Consider the following 22,830-nt stretch of genomic DNA (forward strand, 5'->3'; position numbering starts at 1 on the left):
GTCAAAAAAGTAATACAAAACATGTACTGTATGTTGTACTATTATACTAATTTATTGAAACACATGGCGAGTCAAACATTTACCAAAGCAGCTGCCAAACACTCCTAAACAAGGTAGCCTAAGACGCCGGTTGTGCAGAACTGCGGCAGTAAGTCCTTCTAAAGAGTGGCGCTCCACTCTTTAGTAGGGATTTCATATGGATCCAAACTGTTAATAATCATTATTTCCTCCATATACCGCTTCCTTGTTTAAGGTATCCCGGTAAATTCCAGTTCCTTTCCAGCAGTTTAACATCTTTTTTTTGCGTTCCGTCTGTTCATTTGGTGCTACTACACTGCTGTTTGTTTACACTCACGAGGCTGCCAACATGGCCGCCGCATCCCAGAATGCACCTTGGTGACCAAGCCCTATTGATTTACGAAATAAACGTATACAACGTGGCTGTAACTGACAAATAATGCACTCTAAATGTTCATATAAACCTTATAAACACATGTACTTACAGACATTGCGTCTTAGTGAGGCATAAAAGAAGATAGAGAAGGAAGAAAAACAGAAAACCGTTAGGTCCGCTCTAATACATCCATGGATTTTAACATGAACAGCCACAAAGGGCTCCAAACAGCATTAAGCTCAAAACATATCAATTATATTCCATTTGGAAAAGGTGAAGCTAAATCAATAGTCAAAAAAAAAATCTGATTTTTGGCAGAAGAAGTGGGACAAGGACAGTAAGGGCAGAACTTATTACAGAATACAAAACACAGTCAAAACACAGAGTATCAAGGGAATAAGTAGAAGAGAGGAGGTAGTCTTAACAAGGTTAAGATTTGATCACACTGGACTAAATAAATAAATAAGACTTTATTTTATTGTTTCTTAGAAACACTGGCTTGTTTTACAGCAGTGTCTCCAACCTGGGGTCCGGGCCCCCCTTGGGGGGGCGCCAAACTTTGTCTGCTTTGAAATTATGCAATTGTAGAAATTATATTTGCGAAGGAGTCATTCATAAGACATTGTTAGGAATAATTTATGAATGTCTTGAATATTTTTTGTGTTTTTTATACACTGGTGACAAACAAAGGAAATGGTTTCATTCCTTATTATTATATCATTACTCAACATTTAATCTACTCCGACAGGTTGTTAAAGGAAAAATGTTAAAAAAATGTATTAAATAGACATTTTTCAGAAATATTTGTACGTCCTTTTGTGTGTATATTATACATTGGTGACATTGGAGAAAAACAAAGTCATAAGAGTAAACCAAAGAGAAATTAATCAAAAAAACGTAATTAATGTTCATTTTTTAAAGACTATTTTGTGCTAGTACGTACGGGTCGGGGGCCTGGCTGGTCTTGGACACAAGTAGGGGGGAACAAGGAAAAAAGGTTGGGAACCACTGTTTTACAGGATATAGTGAGTATAGTGCTGGGCGGTATACCGGTTCATACCGAATACCGGTGTTTATTTTTCTGATATGAATTTTTCATATACCGTAATACCGGTGAGTATGTACAGTAACGTACACAGCGGCGGAACGTAGCGCTACGTTCCGCCGCGCCGTTCCGCAGAACGTAGCGCCGCTGGACACTGCTTGTAAGGGGACTGTTTAGCAGTAGTGATGCACCGATAATTCGGTAACCGAAATTGTTCGGCCGAAAATGGCAAAAAAACACTTTTGGTGTTCGGTGGAATAAGTGGGGAAAAAAACCAAACAATTAATAACGGCGTTGTAATATAAGGAAATAGACTGGCCACTCCCATACCGGCGCCGCACCACAAATATAAATCGTTGGCCAATCAAAAAGTAACCACGTAAGAATTTTACCTAACATTCACCAGGAGGTGGAACCAAAACAACATAATGCTGGGAAATTAAAAATTGTTCAGTTTTTTATGTTCAATAAATATTTTCTACCTTGTAATTTTGTAAAAGATCAGTCAGACAACACTTAAAGTCTTTAAGTGTTGTCTGACTGATTCTCTCACTTCATTAGAATCACCTCATTGTAAACGGCATCATTTTGTGAGGCAATGCAAACCTGTATTTATACTAGTGTGGACATTAATGTTTTTCTACAATATTTCCTCCTCATGACAGTAAAATAGGCCATTCTAAGCCAATTTACTGCAGCAATTCCTTTCCAAATCATTAGAAAATGTGGTTAACACCCAGTTGTGCATGAAAAAAAAAGTACTGTACCGTGAAACCGATATAATTTTGAAAAATACCGTGATATAAATTTTTGGTCATAGCGCCCAGCACTAAGTGAGTATATAGCGGTTTATTTTTTTAAATTTATTTATTGATTTTTGTTCGTTTTTTTTGTTTAGAGTTTTGTCTCTTTTCATTATTATTATTATTATTATTATTATTATTATTATTATTATTATTATTATTATTATTATTATTATTATTATTATTATTATTATATTAGATTATTTAATATAAAGCTATAGACAACTAGATCGTGTCCTACACACTCCGGTCCAGTAGGGGGCGCTATGACCTTACAGCTGGCATTGCAATCCGCCAAAAAACACCAAGAAGAAGAAGAAGAAGAAGAAGGGCTTCAAACAACAACACAGAAAACGCTAATCAGTGTACTGAGTCCTTAACGGACTATTTACAAGAAAAGGAAAATGGGAAACAACCAAGGAAACAACTTGGTAAACGACTTGCCATTTAGGGATGAAAATGAGGACTATGGTGACGATAAACCAGAAACTGACTCCGAAAACTCCGAGGCAGAAAAGGAGACGGGGGACGAAAACTGGCCGGAGGAGAAAATCCTGGCGAGATCCGCGAAGAGGAAGAAGAGGAAGGAGGCGATGGAGAAAACCGTGAAGGCGAAGAAGAGCAGCCAGCAGAAGTTAGCCCCCCAAAAGAAGGAGGAGGGAGAGTGTAAAGACTGTAAACCCCAGAGGAGGAGGGGGAAGGAGAAGAAGAAGACGGTCCAGGGCGGGCTGCAGCCGGGCCGGCCGGTCGACCTGCAGGAGCTGCTGAGCCGACACTTGCAGGACCAGAGGTCAGTCCTGGAGGTGCAGCAGCTGGAACAGCTGGAACAGCTGCAGCTGCAGGATTCCTGCTTCCTCTCCAGCAACGACCTGACGACCAGCCTGTCCTCCTACCTGCAGGTCCTTAAAACCCCAACTAAAACACTCAGGGACAGCTAGGGATGGCGATAAGAAAAATACCAATTCAACTCCACCTTTGTAACTATAAATGTATCACCACATTCAGTCTTTGGAGCCAAAACACTGCTCTAAAAGATACTAAATGCTACTAAACTACACCAATGGGAATTTTTCTTTCTTTCTTTCTTTCTTTCTTTCTTTCTTTCTTTCTTTCTTTCTTTCTTTCTTTCTTTCTTTCTTTCTTTCTTTCTTTCTTTCTTTCTTTCTTTCTTTCTTCCTTTCTTTTTTCTCCTTTCTTTCTTTCTTTCTTTCTTTCCTTCATTTTTCTTTCTTTCTTTCCTTTTCTCCTTTCTTTCTTTCTTTCCTTCATTTTTCTTTCTTTCTTTCCTTTTCTCCTTTCTTTCTTTCTTTCTTTCTTCCTTCCTTTCTTTTTTCTCCTTTCTTTCTTTCTTTCTTTCTTTCCTTCATTTTTCTTTCTTTCTTTCCCTTTTCTCCTTTCTTTCTTTCTTTTTTCTTTCTTTCTTTCTTTCCTTTTTCTTCTTTCTTTCTTTCTTTCTTTCCTTTTTCTCATTTCTTTCTTTCTTTCTTTCATTTTTCTCATTTCTTTCTTTCTTTCTTTCCTTTTTCTCCTTTCTTTCTTTCTTCCTTCCTTCCTTCCTTTCTTTTCTCCTTCCTTTCTCTCTTTCTTTCTTTCCTTTTTCTCATTTCTTTCTTTCTTTCTTTCTTTCCTTTTTCTCCTTTCTTTCTTTCTTTCCTTTTTCTCCTTTCTTTCTTTCTTTCCTTTTTCTCCTTTCTTTCTTTCCCTTTTCTCCTTTCTTTCTTTCCTTTTTCTTCTTTCTTTCTTTCTTTCTTTCTTTCTTTCTTTCTGGCTCATTTCTTTCTTCCTTCCTTCCTTCCTTCCTTCCTTCCTTCCTTCCTTCCTTCCTTCCTTCCTTCCTTCCTTCCTTCCTTCCTTCCTTCCTTCCTTCCTTCACGTACGTTGTGCGTGGATTTAACACAGAACCATAAATCAGTTTTACACAAAAACGTCATTAATGGGAATTTATTGTTTTTACCGCGAGATACAAATTCTTACCGTGGGGAATTTTTTGACGGTTTATCGTGAACGCTAAAGTATCGCTCAGCTGCAGGATTCCTGCTTCCTCTCCAGCAACGACCTGACGACCAGCCTGTCCTCCTACCTGCAGGTCCTTACCAACCCCAACCTCGTCTCTTTCTTTCTTTCTTTCTTTCTTTCTTTCTTTCTTTCTTTCTTTCTTTCTTTCTTTCCTTTTTCTCCTTCTTTCTTTCTTTCTTTCCCTTTTCTTCTTTCTTTCTTTCTTTCTTTCTTTCTTTCTTTCTTTCCTTTATCTCCTTTGTTTCTTTCTTTCCCTTTTCTTCTTTCTTTCTTTCTTTCTTTCTTTCTTTCCTTTTTCTCCTTCTTTCTTTCTTTCTTTCTTTCCCTTTTCTTCTTTCTTTCTTTCTTTCTTTCTTTCTTTCTTTCTTTCTTTCTTTCTTTCTTTCTTTCTTTCTTTCTTTCTTTCTTTCTTTCTTTCTTTCTTTCTTTCTTTCCTTTATCTCCTTTGTTTCTTTCTTTCCCTTTTCTTCTTTCTTTCTTTCTTTCTTTCTTTCTTTCTTTCTTTCTTTCTTTCTTTCTTTCTTTCTTTCTTTCTTTCTTTCTTTCTTTCTTTCTTTCTTTCTTTCTTTCTTTCCTTTTTCTCCTTCCTTCCTTCCTCCCTACGTTGTGCGTGGATTTAACACAGAACCATAAATCAGTTTTACACAAAAACGTCATCAATGTGAATTTATTGTTTTTACCGTGAGATACAAATTCTTACCGTGGGGAATTTTTTTAACGATAAATCGTGAACGGTAAAATATCACCCATTCCTAGTGACGGCTTTTTCCCCAAAGCTGTGAACTTTCTTAACCAGTAAACTACCGGTACCTCATACTGTGCAATATTTTCTATTTTCTATCCATAATGTTCCAATATTCCTTATTTATCTATTTGCAATATTCGTCCACTCATTCATGTACATTTTTTATCCTCCCATTCACTCTTTTATAGTGTATATACTGTATATATTTATGTTTCCTGTTTTTCATTTCATACTTGTTTCCATGGTCTTTGCATGTGTGCACTTTTACGGAGCTGCTTCCTAATCTCATTGTACCAGTATAATGATAATAAAGGCTTTCCTCTTCTTCTTCTTCTTCTTCTTCTGAAGCGGATTTGTCCCAGATGGGCAAAGATCCAGAAGCAGCACAGGGAGCAGAGCTCGGTGGTGGTGCTGATCGTCTGCAGCTCGGCGCTGCGGGCCGTGGAGCTCACCAAGCAGCTGACGGCGTTCCGGGCCGGAGCCAGGGTGCTGAAGCTGCTGGAGAAACACACCAAGGTGGAGCAGCAGGTGAAGCTGCTGCAGAAAGACGTGGTCCACATCGGCGTGGGAACCCCGGGGAGGATCGGAGCTCTGGTTCACGCAGACGAGCTGAGCCTGCGGGCCCTGAAGTTCCTGGTCCTGGACTGGAACTGGAGGGACCACAAGCTGCAGAGGATGGTGGACATTCCTGAGATCAGACTGGACTTTCTGAAGCTGCTGGACGCAGGAATCCTGGCCGTGTGTCGAGAAGAAAGAGTCAAGATAGGACTGTTTTAATACCGAAGAGAAACACACACACTGCACCGCGGCCGAGTGGGATTGATTGATTTGATTGATTGAATAAACCTGTTACCTATCCACTTCGTGCCTTGTGGCACATAAGTACGGTGGCCGAGACCCGCCATTGCTGAAAATAAAAGTAACGCTGCAAACAGAAACAAACGCCGCTGCAAATTAAAGAAACGCAGCTGAAAATAAAACGACGCAAATAAAAAAGCCACAACGGAAGTGAATTGACTATTTTTGCTGATGCACCGGTGTTTTTTACGTGAGAGGAGAAGTCGCTGACCACCACACTCGTTTTTTATTGTTGGAATGTGTCACATTTTGTCAACTTTTCATCAATTTGTTGTTTTTTTTTTTAACATTTCTTTTCACCAGGAAATTTCTGATGTTTTACATTTAGTGTTTTTTTTTTTTTTAATCTTTAGTTGCTCATCTTTTAATCTTTTTCACCTCTAGTTGGACTGTGTGATGTTGTGTTCATCTGTAAATGGTTTAGCATCTCTATTTCTAATGTTTTAGTTTTTATTTGCATTTGTTGCGAGTTCTTCACTTTTTATGTTGAAGAGTATTTAGGATCTTTACTTTTGTGCTCGTTTACCTGTTTGAGACGGTTGTCAGGTTGACGTTGTGTTGTCGATCTGCCTCTTTAAGAGGGTTTTAAATCTCTAAATAACCATTTAAATCTTTATTATGGACTTGAGCTTCATCTCTTCCTGGTCCAGTCTGGTTCCACCAGAGTCCTCCTGGTCCAGTCTTTCTTTTTTTGATCAAAGTCTTTATTTTCAAATGTTCAAATATAAATAACAAACAAAAGATAATCCAATTCGTACATGAAACAATCAAATCTAGTTCTTTCAAAGCTCCCAAGCCAAGGTCCGTGACCACCACACACAGCTTCAACTTCACATTCATACAAATAACTATTGTTACCCACGCTTTAGATTATTCTTGGCATTATTGTTAATGATAAAAACAACAACCCCTCTCACATAAAAACACTGGTTCATCGGCAAAAACAGCCCCGGGTAATTCACTTCCGTTGTGGCTTTTTTATTTGCGTCGTTTTTTTACTTTATTTGAAGTGGGGTTTCTTTATATTTTCAGCGTTTCTTTTATTTGCAGCGGCTTTTCTATTTGTTTGCAGCGTTTATTTTATTTGCTAAGCATTTATTTCATTTGCAGCGGCGTTTGTTTCTGTTTGCAGCGTTACTTTCATTTTCAGCAATGGCTTCTCGACGGTGCGTCTCCAGGTCTCTGGTCTTCCCTGTCTTCTCTTCCCTTCTGGTGCCCAAGTCATTGCTCTGTTGCCTGATGTTCTGGTCGGCTTTGGCCCCTGCGCGTCATAATGTCTCTCCGTTTGTGAGGACTGGCCACAACGTTCCCCAGGTGTGTTCCTGCTCTGTTTGTGGTTTCTGTAATAGAGTATTTTTTTTTACGGGAGCGGGTTATCGGCCCTCAGCCCAACCCCCAACCTGGAGGACCAGGGGATCTCTCTTTGTTCGGCCTCTAGCCTTCGACCTGTCGGGCATGGGAGACCCTGCCAGGAGTACCAGGCTCCAGAAAACCATGCTTGTAGAAGAAGGAGAGAGGTTTTTACGTGAAATGCCCAAATCTGCCGAGGAAAGGAGGTTTACAGTCGAACTTTGGTCATTTTATTGTAGAGTGAATTAGTTGGACCGTCTGTTTCTGTTACTGAGCTTGTAAAGATAGATTTATTATTACTATTTTATTTATGTGGCTGTTAAAGTGTTTGCTGGATCAAAATAAGTCTGAAGAAGACAGCTGGGAACTTTGGTTTTGTTTCGGTGGCTATAAAATATTATTTGATTTAAGACCTACTAAAATCATTAAACCTGTATATTTAAAGCAATAAAATATCACAAAATAAATGAGTGTCGTGTTGTTCCTTCGTCCGCCAGCAGGCGTCGCTGCAGACTCAAACATTTGGTGTTTTATTATCAGTTTTTATTTATCTACCTGTTGGAATGTGTCACATTTAGTCAACTTTTCATCAATTTGTTTTTTTTAACATTTCTTTTCACCAGGAGATTTCTGATGTTTTACATTTAGTGTTTTTTTATCTTTAGTTTCTCATCTTTTAATCTTTTTCACCTCTTTAGTTGGACTGTGATGTTGTGTTCATCTGTAAATTGTTTAGCATCTCTATGTTTTAGTTTTTATTTACATTCGTTGCGAGTTCTTCACTTTTTATGTTGAAAAGTATTTAGGATCTTTGACTTTTGTGCTTGTGTACCCTTTTGAGACGGTTGACAGGTTGACGTCCTCGTTTAGTGGATCTGCCACTTTAAGAGGGTTTTAAATCTCTAAATAACCATTTTAATCTTTATTATGGACTTGAGCTTCATCTCTTCCTGGTCCAGTCTGGTTCCACCAGAGTCCTGGTCCAGTCTTTCTTTTTTTGATCAAAGTCTTTATTTTCAAATGTTCAAATATAAATAACAAACAAAAGATAATCCAATTCGTACATGAAACAATCGAATCTAGTTCTTCCAAAAGTATATCTTTTTGACTAAACAAGGTACAAACATGAATTAAATGTACTTTTGTAAGTTTTCCTACATGGGCAATTCGATGCCATATTCAGAATTGAGATGTAATGTGAAGAAACTGCTTAGATATTGCAAAAAAAGTGGTGTTTAACTATGAATAATTACTCAATTATTATTATTGTTATTAGGGTACTTTTATTTACTTTGTATTTTGTTTTGAGGTCAAATGTACAAACAAATGTACAAAAAGTTACGAACTTGAATTAAATGTTCACAGGTTTTCACACATGGGAATTTAACATCCCGTCCTGATTTAGATCAAGTGTCAATAATCAGCACAAGTGTAGAGAAAAAGGTGGTCATTAGTGATAAAGAGGTCGTCATGTAGGAAAACTTACAAAAGTACATTTAATTCATGTTTGTACCTTGTTTAGTCAAAAAGATATACTGAAAAATAGATTTCAGCCTGGCGGCCATGTTGGATTTCTCAATTTTGAGGCATTTTGGGACATTTTTGAGCTTCATATACAGCAGATTTGGATTCACCACCCCTTAATACCCCTAGAAATGTTGTATATTGTAAATATTCACAAAATGCCTTCAGCACTTTAAATAAGCACATTTTCAGAAATTCTGCAAAAAATAGTCATAAAATGCCAATGGAAACACAACTGTAGCCTAAAGTCATGGCCTTTTGAGGCACAAATATGTTCACAAGTTTTCTACAGACTTCCCGTTTTCACTTTTGTTATTGCACTAAAAATGTGCACTATTACAGAGTGAATGTTCTGCTTTCTTTCTATTTTATATGAATTTATACCATTTTAAGTGAAGCACGACATGTTTCTGTTGAAGAAAGATACTCATTTTATTTAGTTCATTTTGTTATTTTGTATTACAGTGAATTGCTGGATAATAACTTGTTTTCCATGTTATGTTATGTTATGAATCTTTATTTCGGCTTGTACAGAACAAGATGAAAAGGAAAGAAAAAAAAAACATTTCTTTTGCAGAAAAGGTGTAGCTGAAGCCGTAGTTTATAGGGCCGACCCTTTTTTCTTATGATCAGCAAAAATATGAGACATTAGCTTTTACTCAGTGAAAACAAACAATACATAAAGAAGAAAAAAATAAGTAAGACAAAATTTTAAATTGACGTTTCACATCCTAGAATGTTTTTGATAGTATACTTTATAATTATAGTGTTTTATATTTATTTACAGTATTTTCTTTAAACAATTTCTTAAACTTGAAGATAGAACGACACATTTTTAGGTTGTTATTACAACTATTCCATATTTCTCTAGCCTTAACTGATGTACATCTCTTTTTAATATTAGTTCTTGCTGTCGTCGTCTCAAACATGAGTTTCCCCCTCAGGTCATAGCGCGTTTCTTTTATCTGGAACAAATCCTGAATGCAGTTTGGAAGCAGTTTCTGCTGATTTAAAGGCAAATAGAACAGTTTTCTGCTCTACTATATCATGGAATTTTAAGGTATTATATTTAATAAAAAGATTATTTGTTGGTTTATAATAGTCAGATCTATGAATTATCCTTAAAGCTCTTTTCTGTAACAGGAAAATAGGGTTTGTATTTGTTTTATAGGTGTTACCCCATATCTCCACACAATAAGTCATGTATGGAACAATGAGTGAGTTATACATTAAAACTGTGCTCTTTGACGGAAAAAATAATTTGTTTTATTTACTATTGCTAGGGTTTTAGACATTCTTGATTTTACACTATTTATGTGTGATTTCCATGTGTTCATGGCATTCAAAAATATGCATCTAATTCAATTCAGGTTCGAGTCAAATAGTTAAAAAATCCTTTCACTCACAAAAAAAGGGGGCTAAAAAGATTCACCACGCCAGGAAGGGTGAAGTCTGCCGAACTTTTGTTAGTTTTAAGATATTTCAGTGATTATTGTGTATTTTTTCCGTCTTTACTGGAAAGATGACAACATATTTCTAACTTGGTAAAACTTCTTCACACGTAGAAAGAAGCAAACGTCCAGGTTTTAGTCGTGACTCATGTTGGCAGAGACACGTGTTGATGACTCGCTACCTCGGGGGGGAGGCCACGCCCCCTGCTTGACGTCACCCTCTGACGGACAGGTAAGCCGACACCGGCCGCCATATTGGGCCAGACCGGAAGTGAGGGAGAGAGAGGTAGAGAGAGGTAGAGAGACACAGGGAGAGAAAGAGGTAAAGCCTGAACTCCTTGTACTCAAAAAAGAACTTGAACAATATACGAGGTCAAAAAACACAAAGGCACAAAAGACCATCGGCATCTGTAAATTGCTGAATCTGTTAACATGAAACCCACTATCGCACATTATTCAGTTTTTATCTTTATTAATTTATCTTTTTAATTTACATTCAACTGTCTTGTCCTTTATATCGAGCGCTGAGCCGTACGTCAACGTCGCCGCCATATTGGATGTGGCAAGACTGCGCTGTAAACTAATACAAGTAAATGGACTTATTTTCATAAAGCGCCTTTCTACAAAGAAATTTACGTTTTACGTCTCATTTATTTATTCACACACGCAGTAATATACTTGGGAAACAGTTAGGCACCAAATATAATATATTTAATTTTCTCAGATGGCAAAAATAAGAACTTTATTGATCCCACATAGGAGTAATTCATGTTATATCAGCTATAGAGAACAAGGTAGTGCTGAAAAACAATATATATCCCCCCTCACAAAAATAAGAAAAATAGAGAAACATGTTTTCTCATCAACAAAGCATATTTTACATAAACATATTTTAAAAATTTCAAGTAACAAAATAACATATATGAACCATTTTTCAGATTTTTTTCAGTTATTTTATTGTCTGAAAAATGGTTCAAATATGTTATTTATTTATTTGAATTTTTTTTGAATTTGTTTTGTTGATGAGAAAATATGTTTCTCTATTTTTCTTATTTTTGTGAGGGGGGATATAACATGAATTACTCCTATGTGGGATCAATAAAGTTCTTATTTTTGCCATTTGAGAAAATTAAATATATTATATTTGGTGCCTAACTGTTTCCTACGACGGAGTATTAGGGCCAAACTAAGACAAAAAAAATTGGAAATTACGAGAATAAAGTCATAATATAATGAGAATAAAGTCGTAAAATTACGAGAATAAAGTCGTTATAGAATAAAGTCGTATTATGAGAATAAAGTCGTTATATTATGAGATTAAAGTCGTAATATTACCAGAATGAAGTCGTAATATTACGAGAATAAAGTCGTAACATTACGAGAATAAAGTCGTAACATTACGAGAATAAAGTCGTAACATTGCGAGAATAAAGTCGTAACATTACGAGAGTAAAGTCGTAATATTATGAGAATATAATTTATGAGAACTCTTCTCCCTGTGTAAAAATGAGGAATATTGAGCATTTTGTGAAGTTATATTTATATATTTATAATATATATAATATTATGACTTTATTCTCGTAATATTACGACTTTATTCTCAAAATATTACGACTTTATTCTCGTAATTTTACGACTTTATTCTCGTAATTTCCTTTTTTTTTGTCTTAGTTTGGCCCTAATACTCCGTCGTAGTTTCCCAAGTATATTAGTGCGTGTGTGAATGAATGAATGAGACGTAAAACGTAAATTTCTTTGTAGAAAGGCGCTTTATAAAAATAAGTCCATTTACTTGTATTAGTTTACAGCGCAGTCTTGAACATCCAATATGGCGGCGACGTTGACGTATCGCAGCAGCGGGCAAGAACACTCAATGCGGCGTCTACGTATATGTCTATGGTACGCGTAACCTACGCCGTAGGCTCTGCGTTGGTGTAGCGCAGAACCATAAATCAGCCTATACCCTACGGCGTGACTACGCCGTAGGCTCTGCGTCGAAGTAACGCGGAAGCATAAATCACGCCAAAGAGGTGGAGACAGAGAGACGGAGGGAGGACGGACTGGATCGAGTAGATCCGCTTCGAGGAAAAAGGGGCAGATCCGGGATCAGTTCCTCTCGGTCGCTCGGCTCGGTTCCGTTCCGCCGGGTTCTGCTGGGTTTTTAAGGGACTTGTAAAGGCGAGCCGGAGGAAGAAGGGAGGACGCGGAAGAGGAGGAGGAAAGTGCAGAGAAGAGGAGGAAGATGCCGCTGGCGCAGCTGGCCGACCCCTGGCAGAAGCTGCCGGGGGGAGAACAGGTGAGTCCCTACCTGGACCCGGGGCCGGGGCCGGGCCGGGGCGGAACCTGCTCCAGGATTTCTGCTGTTTTGCAAAAAAAAAGAAGCTCCCTAATGGTTTTCTACCTTTTGTAGAGCTACAGTTTTACTGTTTTACTCCCTAAACCACGTCCTTGTCTCTTGCCAGGCCGTCACTGTGAATAAGAATGTTCTTAATAATGGTTAAATAAAGGCCAATGACTGAATTCATATCAAATAAAGCCATATAATTGTTAGTTTTTTCTCCTCTTGTGTAATTCATGTCATGGGTAGTTTAATTTTGAAGGATCAAATACTCAACATCCCATATTATCAATTGTACATGGTGCAAGAAATGATTGGCGTGGCAATCAAACTTTGAAAATCGAATGTGCGCATGCGCAGAACCACAAAGTCACATTTCTCGCCAGGTAGCAAGGATCGGCATAACACCGGTGTTTTGCCAATTTCTGCTGGTTTGCCAAAAAATGCTACCTAATGGTTTTCTACCTTTTTTGTAGAGCTACAATTTTATTGTGTTTTACTCCCTAAACCACTTCCTTGTCTCTTGCCAGGCCGTCATTGTAAATAAAAATGTTCTTAATGACCTGCCTGGTTAAATAAAGGCCAATGACTGAATGAATATCAAATAAAGCCATAGAATTGTTGTTTTTTTCTCCTCTTGTGTAATGCATGTCATGGGCAGAGCTGGGTAGAATAGCCAAAAATTGTACTCAAGTAAAAGTACTGTTACTTCAGAATAATATGACTCAAGTAGAAGTAAAAAGTAGTCATCCAAATAATTACTTGAGTAAAAGTAAAAAAGTACTTGGTGAAAAAACTACTCAAGAACTGAGTAACTGTTGAGTAACGTCTGATTTTTTTTTTTTAACACAACCATTCAAACAGACAAAAGTACAAAATAATCAATTTCAGGCAAATTAAATCAATAAAATAAATTAAAATTAATAAAAAAATAGCTTAAATTAAAATAATCTTAAAGTAAATTCAAGTACTTTTAATAAATAAAATAATAACAGAATAAAAAAATAAATTAAGCACAAGTAGCACAAAATTTCAAGCCATTGTACTTTTCTTTTTTAACCAGAACTAGAACAAGCCCATGAACTCATATAAACTCTGTGTGTTTGTATGTTTGTGTATATGTAACAAAACAAAAACAAACATTTTTCCCAAAGAATCACCCAGTGATGTCATGAGATTGACCCGTACGTGGATAAAAGAAAAGTAACAGCTCAACGTAGCCTAATGTAGCGGAGTAAGAGAAACAGTTTCTCCTTCACAAATCTACTCAAGTAAAAGTAAAAAGTATTGTGATTCAAAACTACTCCTAAAAGTAAAAAATTTCCCAAAACTTACTCAAGTAAATGTAACGGAGTAAATGTAACTCGTTACTACCCACCTCTGATCATGGGTAGTGTATTTTGAAGGATCAAATACTCAACATCCCATATTATCAATTTTACATGGTGCAAGAAATGATTGGCGTGGCAATCAAACTTTGAAAATCGACTGTGCGCATGCGCAGAAGCACAAAGTCGCATTTCTGGACAGGTAGCAGAAATAGGCAGAACACCGGGACCACGTGACCGGTGTTTATCGGCAGCACGGGGATCGAACCTTCCCCTCCTTGTCATTACCCGATGTGAGTTGCTACCCGATTTCAGTCACACATGCGCAAATAAGTTAGGGATATTATTATTTACATGATTGCTTTTCCTATTTGGTCTGAATTTTGATGAAATAAGTAAAAGTTCCCTTTGATATTGGGTCAAAGACGTATAAGGCCTTTGAGTAGCCCATTTTTAAAATACTTAAAATAAAGATATTTTTGGCCATTTTCCAAACATTTGAAATGTAGTGTACACATACATGTATGTGAAAACTTCAAACAAAGGTATTTTAGTGTTTTTAAACCTTTAAACCGTCATTTGGGGCGACCATTTATCTCAAAATTAATAGATTTCCATAACAAAATTTATATTTTAATAAGTATCAGTAATTAAATTAACTGTTCAAGAAAGATAGACAAATTTTTCCTTTCATTTTTTGAAAACCATTTTTAAATACATTCTATCCATAATGGCAGTGTCACCCTCTTTCTTACTCTAAAATTCATAAAACTGATTTAAAATGTGTACAAGGTGTATCCACTTATGCATGCTATACCAATAATTTATATTTGAACCAAAACTGATAGACATTCAATTTTGAATTTGATACAGAATTGCCATTTGTTGGTTACCCCACATGATGCTTTCAAGTTTAATCAAATATAACAGGCTAACAGTTAGCCATATGATCTAAGCTAGCTACTTCTCACCACATGTCACTAACAAATTTACCTTCAAAATATAGATTTGCAAATAAAACGAATTATTTACAGTTTTAGGGTGGTCACCCCACATGATATCAAAATGTGACGTATACACTGCAGCAGTTAGAAAGAGGATTTATTTGTAAAGGAGAGAGAGACTACTGACCTGCAGGTTGTTTCTCTGGGACCCTCATGGAGTAACTGGCTGATGCAACATCCTCTTTGAGATGATTGTCGATATAAAAGTCCCTCAATTGTATTTTTTTCATGGTCACCCCAGATGATAATTCAGACAATGAACATATTCGGACAAGATTAGTTTGTGTATTATGATTGAAATGTGTGTACAAATGTTCCATAACTTTGTCAATACATCTAAAACAAGTTTGAAAGTATGCCCAATAGGGCAAGCATTATTTTTAAATTGTTTTAATGTGATTTAAAACCAGTTGTCCAAACAGAAGTCAAGGCCGGACGGTCACCCCACATGATGTTTTCACACTTCAGATGGCAGAAAATGACCAATAACCAACATGTTTAAATAAAATAAGAGTGGGCACATGTAGAAGGAACGTATTGGACATACATGTTATATTTTTTATTCATTTTTATGTTTATTATTAGGTAAAAAGTTCCATCGGACAGAAAAAGTAAGCGTCACGTCTTTGACCCTATTACTAATGATGAATGAGAAGAAACACCAAGAAACACCATTTTCATTAGTTTAATATTAGCCCAAAAATGTTGACAATAAAAATAGTCTCTCACAATATCCCTAACCTATTGTGAGTAGTGTGTATATATATATATATATATATACATATATATATATATATATATGTATATATATATATATATATATATATATATATACACATATAACACATTTTTAACATGACATTACAATCATTTTACATTCATTGAGCTGGATTTGGATTTCCTATAAAAGTTTTGGTGATGAAAAAAGGCTGTTGACAAGATGTGGACGCGACTGCGCATGTGTGACTCAAATCGGGAGCGACTCACATCGGTAATGACAACCTTCACTGAAAGTACCGGTGTTCTGTCAATCCTTGCTACCTGCTGAGAAATGCTATTTTGTGGTTTTGCGCATACACACAGTCGATTTTCAAAGTTTGCATCATTTCTTGCACGATGTAAAATGGATAATATGGGATGTTGAGTATTTGATCCTTCAAAATACACTACCCATGACATGAATTGCATTACACTTTGTGAACATTATACAATAAAGAGAAAAATTACAACAATTCTATGGCTTTATTTGATATTCATTCTGTCATTGGCCTTTATTTAGCCAGGCAGGTCAAACGTTCTTATTTACAATAACGGCCTGGCACGAGACAAGGAAGTGGTTTAGGGAGTAAAACAGTAAAATTGTAGCTCTACAAAGGTAGAAAACCATTAGGAACAGCTGGACACGTAGCGGGTCGATGATTAACCGGGCTTGAGCTCTAACGGCGCCATAAAACCGGGCCGAGGCCATAAAGGAGTTACTGCCGTTAATCTGACGGACATCAGCCCGACTTGGTTCCCTGAGCTCCAAGACGGTACCCGGGAACTCCGTTTGGTACCGCCGGACCTGAGCGACGGGTCCGACACCAGGGGCCTCGTGTCCCGGTCCCATCGGACCTCAACCGGTACAGAACGTACCGAGCCGGGTTCAGCGCCACGCTGCAAAAACTCACAATCTTACCAGGAAGATTTGTCTTATTTCTAGTTAAAATGTCTCATTTTTAGTCAAAAAATCTCATTACACTTAAAACAAGAGTCATTACCAGAAAAAATAACTTGTTATTTGACAATTTTCACCTGTTTCAAGTAAATTTTCACTTGAAATAAGTAGAAAAATCTGCCAGTGGAACAAGATTTATCTTCTCATTACAAGCAAAAAAATATTGTTCTACTGGCAGATTTTTCTACTTATTTTAAGTGAAAATCTACTTGAAACGTGAAAATTGTTGTTTTTTCCAGTGATGAGTCTTGTTTTAGGTGTAATGAGATTTTTTGACTAAAAATGAGGCATTTTAACTAGAAATAAGACAAATATTCTTGTTAAAATTTTGAGTTTTTGCAGTGTAAAACTATGTAAAAAGATGCTAGGCACGTCACGCGTGAGAACGCGCAAGACTTTTCTATACAAAATATTTATTGATCAATTTTAAATCTACCTTAAGGCTGAAATATGCTTCTGCGTCACACCAACGCAGAGCACACGCCGCAGCCGTGACGCCGTGCTGAACCCTTCAGACTTCTCCGTCTCTCCGCTAGTTAGCGATCTTTTTCTGAATGGTTTATCCGACTTTTTCTGGTCACAGTAAATCAAAGAGATAAGGACAACTATTGTGCAAAAAACAAAAACAAAAAAAATCACATATAAACGAAGAAAAGAGCCCTGAAAGTTCGCTACTGATTCAAACCGGAAACCGGAAATGCTTCGCTTTCAAACGAACCAATCACAGCCCTCTCGGTCTGCGTGTGGTCTGCGTCTCCTCGACGCGTAGTTACAATTTTCGGGAGGTGCACGTCAGAGACGGCGCAGGTGACGGCGTGTCCTCTGCGTCGATCCAAACCACACGCCGTAGGCACGGCGTCATTTTGACGCAGAAGCATAATTCAGCCTTTATAGGCTGTTATTACTAAATGTTATCATTAAGTGAGAAAAATAAATTCCATGACTTTTCCAAAACTTTTGGGGTGAACTTATGTTTCCAAAACTTTTCCAGGCCTTGAAAATGACATTTTTTGACTAAAAATGAGACATTTTAACTAGAAATGAGACAAATTCTTAAGATTTTGAGTTTTTGCAGTGCACCTCGGTCTCATGCTGACGTTACTCTCTAACTGGTGACCCATCTGCGGGTCCAGACGGGTCCAGACGGCGGTTATTGGACTTTTAGGGGCCTGTTAGCGGGTTTTTGGTTGAAGGTTCAAATAAAGCAACAATGACAGATTAAAAAAAAGGTAAAAGATAATGACATGACACCTGACGGTTCTGGTCCACCCCAGTTCCTGGACCAGAACCCTGCAGGACCTGCAGGCCCGGCGTGGTCTGATCCGTCAGGATTGTTTCTCTTGTCTTCCTCCTGATAGAGATCAGGGGGCGGAGCCTCCGCCGGCACGACGGCGTGCTGAGACTTCCTGTCTGAGCATGAAGGGACGTGCAGGGCGGGAGGTTCCTGAGTCAGCGAGTCATGGTTCCCGGGCGAGCCGGTACCTGCCCGGCTGGCCCCGCCCCCTCCATCACATGGCCCCGCCCCCTCCATCACCTGGCCCCGCCCCCTCTCCTCCTGCAGCGCTCTGAAACAGCTGATGTCTCTGGGATGTTTGGTCCTTTAGGTGGATGTTTGGTTCTCAGTAGGGATGGGCGGTACGGACTAAAAAATGTATCACGATCATTTCTGGCATTTATCCCGATAACGATAAAAATGACGATACAAAAAATACCAATTCAACTCCACCTTTGTAACTATAAATCTATCACCACATTTCAGAAACATTTCTTTCTTTCTTTCTTTCTTTCTTTCTTTCTTTCTTTCTTTCTTTCTTTCTTTCTTTCTTTCTTTCTTTCTTTCTTTCTTTCTTTCTTTCTTTCTTTCTTTCTTTCTTTCTTTCTTTCTTTCTTTCTTTCTTTCTTTCTTTCTTTCTTTCTGGCTCATATCTTTCTTTCTTTCTTTCTTTCTTTCTTTCTTTCTGGCTCATATCTTTCTTTCTTTCTTTCTTTCTTTCTTTCTTTCTTTCTTTCTGGCTCATATCTTTCTTTCTTTCTTTCTTTCTTTCTTTCTGGCTCATATCTTTCTTTCTTTCTTTCTTTCTTTCTTTCTGGCTCATATCTTTCTTTCTTTCTTTCTTTCTTTCTTTCTGGCTCATATCTTTCTTTCTTTCTTTCTTTCTTTCTGGCTCATATCTTTCTTTCTTTCTTTCTTTCTTTCTTTCTGGCTCATATCTTTCTTTCTTTCTTTCTTTCTTTCTGGCTCATATCTTTCTTTCTTTCTTTCTTTCTTTCTTTCTGGCTCATATCTTTCTTTCTTTCTTTCTTTCTTTCTTTCTTTCTGGCTCATTTCTTTCTTTCTTTCTTTCTTTCTTTCTTTCTTTCTTTCTTTCTTTCTTTCTTTCTTTCTTTCTTTCTTTCTTTCTTTCTTTCTTTCTTTCTTTCTTTCTTTCTTTCTTTCTTTCTTTCTTTCTTTCTTTCTTTCTTTCTTTCTTTCTTTCTTTCTTTCTTTCTTTCTTTCTTTCTTTCTTTCTTTCTTTCTTAAGAAGTAAGTAAAATATCGCCCATTCCTAGTTCTCAGGTGGATGTTTGGTTCTTTGCGGCTCTTTAGCGCCACCCTGGTGGCTCCTGGATCTTCTTCTCTTTTTTCTTTCCTTTTTAATCTCGACATTTTGACTTTTTTCACGAAATTCTGACTATTTCCTCAACTTTTTTCTCGACATTTCGACTTTTTTCTCGTCATTTCGACTTTTTTCTCTAAATTTTGACTTTTTCTCGACATTTCAACTTTTTTCTCAACATTTCAACTTTTTTCTCGACATTTCGACTTTTTTCTCGAGATTGTACTTCAACATTTATCTCGACATTTCAAATGTTTTTCTCGAAATTTTGACTTTTTTCTCGAAATATTGACTTTTTTCTCGACATTTCGACTTTTTTCTCGAATTTTGACTTTTTATCGACATTTCGACTTTTTTCTCGACATTTCGACTTTCGCCATTTGCCCTCATTCTAAGGTATTCCTCTCATACAAGTCTTTTCATTTTTTGCGGCTCCAGACATATTTGTTTTTTGTGTTTTTGGTCCAATATGGCTCTTTCAACATTTTGGGTTGCCGACCCCTGGTCTAGAGGAAGTGCGGCTTGTTTCTTGTTTCTTCTTCTGCTGATCCTGAACCTCCCGGAGCGTCGCCGCTCCGCTGAGCTCCTGAAACCCGACACCTTCCTTCTGAGCAGGTTATTTTATTTCTTAGCGCTCAGCAGCTTAGAGGAAGCTCGTTCAGCCCCGCGTCATCACACTCCCGCCTCCGTTTCCGTGGATACGAGGTTGGTGGGGAATCACTGGGACAGGGCTGCTCTGGTTTCAGCCGGGACCGAGCACGAGTTCCCAGGTACTGTGGCGAAGGTCCAGATCCAGAGAACCGGGTCTGGCTTCCTCCTGTCTATAGGCTGCAGGTAGCGTCGCCATGGCAACCAGCCAAGCACTTCCTCCCTCTGAAAGTGGTTCCATCAGACAGAACTTATCGACCCCAGTGTTTTCCGCCTCTAATGGACCCGTCTGTGGAGGACGGAGCTTCTCTGTCTGAAAGCGCTGACGGTGCGTTCACTGTCCGAGACTGGGAGACATTTTCAAATCAGAATGAATCTGGATGCAGCAAAGCATCATGGGAGGAGGAGGAGACAACCTGTCTTTTAGGGCCAATCCCAATACACCCCCTACTTTCTACCACTAGCCCTAAAAAAAGAAGCCACAGATTTTAGGGCACTTGAAATATTCCCAGGGTTCTGTCCCAATACTCCCCCTACTCCTACTTTCAGCACCAGCACTAATCAGGAAGCTGAGAGCCAAAAGCTGTTTTAATTTCAGCTGTAGCGTTGTTAATATGCCATTTTATTAAGTTTTAATATTTTTTCAGGCGTAAAAGTAACCGTTAAGATCCCCAACCTGCGCTAAGTTTATCCAAATAACGCCTGTTAAGAAATTTGATCTGATGTTTTCGGCTTGAAGCTAGGGTTGCCACCTTTCAGAAATAGAAATAAGGGACGCCCTGATTTTCAGCAGCCAAAAAAAAAGCCCCAAAACGTCTAAACTGAATAAAAATGTGTTTATTTTATATGAAAAAACTAAATGCTTTGATTTAAAGTTTAAAGTGCTTTAATAGCATTGAACTTGCATGACTGTACAGACAGACAACCATACTAGCAGCTGAAATATCCTCCTATGCTATGTATGTCCACATCAGCCCAGATGTATAATATAGCCTACAGGTGAAGAATATGGTGTAAAAGTTAATTTATTTCAATAATTCAACTAGAATATGGTGTAAAAGTTCATTTATTTCAATAATTCAACTAGAATATGGTGTAAAAGTTAATTTATTTCAATAATTCAACTAGAATATGGTGTAAAAGTTAACTTATTTCAATAATTCAACTAGAATATGGTGTAAAAGTTAATGAAAATACGGTACAAATCGTGTCCCGTATTAGTTCAATACGGGACGCAACATTTTTTTCTCAAATAAAGGACAATTCCATATTTTACGGGACGGGTGGCAACCCTACTTGAAGCAGCAGCAGCAGGAGAACAGACGTGATCGCCAGGTCAACCGGCACCGTCGTCCCGGGGAGAAACCTGCAGCTCTGTGGAGAATTACCGCTTGCTGAAATAAATCATTTAGGAAAATAAATGTTGGTTAAATAGATGAAATATAACAGTTGTAGCTACGCCTGTTAAGAAATTTGCTCCAAAAATTTCGGGATTTCTGCCTGCTGGCTCGGGAGCTGATTTATGGTTCCGCGTTAAATCGACGCAGAGCCTACGGTGTAGGGTACGTAACCTACACCGTAGGCTCTGTTTTGGTGTAACGCGGAACCATAAATCAGCCTTTATTCTGGTGAGGTTTGAAAGCGAGTGATTATGTACATTCACTGAGTGAATATTATGAAAGTAAAATATATATTTCTCGCTAGAAATGTAATCAAAACGCATTTTTATGCAGAAACTAACTCAAAATATTGATTTTATTTACTAAAAAATAAGAAATGTCCGCCATGTTTTTTTTTTTTTATTCAGTCTGCAAATGACGACGAAAAGCATTTGGGAAATTTTTCTGGCCCTAGATCAACTAGGGTGCATCTGAAATCCCTCGCTCTTTAGGGCTAGATCAGGGGTCGGCAACCCAAAATGGTGAAAGAGCCATATTGGACCAAAAACACAAAAAACAAATATGTCTGGAGCCGCAAAAAATGAAAAGTCTTGTATGTATAAGCCTTAGAATGAAGGCAAATGGTGAAAGGCGAAATGTCGAGAAAAAAGTTGAAATATCGAGATTAATGTTGAAGTACAATCTCGAGGAAAAAAGTGGAAATCTCGAGAAAAAAGTGGAAATGTTGAGAAAAAAGTGAAAATGTCAAGAAAAAAGTCAAAATTTCGAGATTAATGTTGAAGTACAATCTCGAGAAAAAAGTGGAAATGTTGAGGGAAAAAAGTCAAAATGTCCAAATGTCCAGATTTAAAAGGAAAGGAAAAAGGAAGAAAAAATGAGAAAAAAGCCAAAAACAAGAAAAAAAGGAAAAAATGAGGAAAAAAAGAAGAAAAAAAGTAAAAAAAAGGTCAAACATTTTTGAAAAAGCTCCAGGGAGCCACTAGGGAGGCGCTAAAGAGCCGCATGAGGTTGCTGATCCCTGGGCTAGATTCATATCCACTACCCCTCGTTTTCAGCACTCCCCCTAGGTAAAAAGAGGAATTGGGACACAATTACCCTCACGGGAACATGCAGAATTTAGGGGTAGGGCTGAAAACGAGGGGAAGTGGGAGTATTGGGACAGGGCCTTAGAGATGTGTCCACGGAGGAGCTACGAGGACCAAGTCTAGAGCAGATACCTCGTTGTTGCTTCAACTTTCACGTAAACGCAGCGGCGTAACTGACGTTTGCAGTGACGTAATGACATCGCTCCTCTTAGCCCCCGAGCTGTGGAAAAACAAACCGGTTCTCTAGTTGAACGAGTTGTGAACCAGCACCAGCTCTGGAACCGGTTTGGTGGGAAAGTGGTACCAGAAGAGTTCCACGTTACAGAACCTGCTTTTGCTGCGAGCGTTGAGAAAGGTTCCCGGCAGCGACGGCTCTGAAGAAACTTCCCACCGCCGCCGCAGTCGGGGGTCGTAACCCGGTTTCTGGTTGTGATTAGTTTGTTGGGGAAGTTTAAACGAATCCTCCCACGAGCTCGTTATCAGCGCCGGAGCTTCTCTGAAGGTTGCTCCCTGATTGAGGCTGTCGG

General features: G+C 37.9%; 2 protein-coding genes across 2 annotated transcripts in view; both read left to right on the top strand.

The window, feature by feature from the left end:
• The first annotated feature begins 2,562 nt into the window (after positions 1–2,562).
• Positions 2,563–5,972, top strand: LOC133423605 (protein CMSS1-like). The gene is made up of 2 exons (XM_061713845.1): positions 2,563–3,141; positions 5,352–5,972. Exons 1-2 carry the CDS (start codon positions 2,647–2,649, stop codon positions 5,778–5,780), a joined length of 924 nt encoding a protein of 307 aa, XP_061569829.1. The 5' UTR covers positions 2,563–2,646; the 3' UTR covers positions 5,781–5,972.
• Positions 5,973–12,234: 6,262 nt separating this feature from the next.
• LOC133423600 (ribosomal protein S6 kinase alpha-3) overlaps positions 12,235–22,830 on the top strand; it is a 72,397-nt gene continuing 61,801 nt past the window's right edge. The window contains exon 1 of the mRNA XM_061713834.1: positions 12,235–12,482. Within this exon, the coding sequence (XP_061569818.1) occupies positions 12,429–12,482 (54 nt within the window). The 5' untranslated portion in view covers positions 12,235–12,428. The remainder of the gene's footprint in view (positions 12,483–22,830) is intronic.

The sequence above is a fragment of the Cololabis saira genome, chromosome 22, assembly GCF_033807715.1.
Source record: "Cololabis saira isolate AMF1-May2022 chromosome 22, fColSai1.1, whole genome shotgun sequence".
Taxonomy (NCBI): domain Eukaryota; kingdom Metazoa; phylum Chordata; class Actinopteri; order Beloniformes; family Belonidae; genus Cololabis; species Cololabis saira.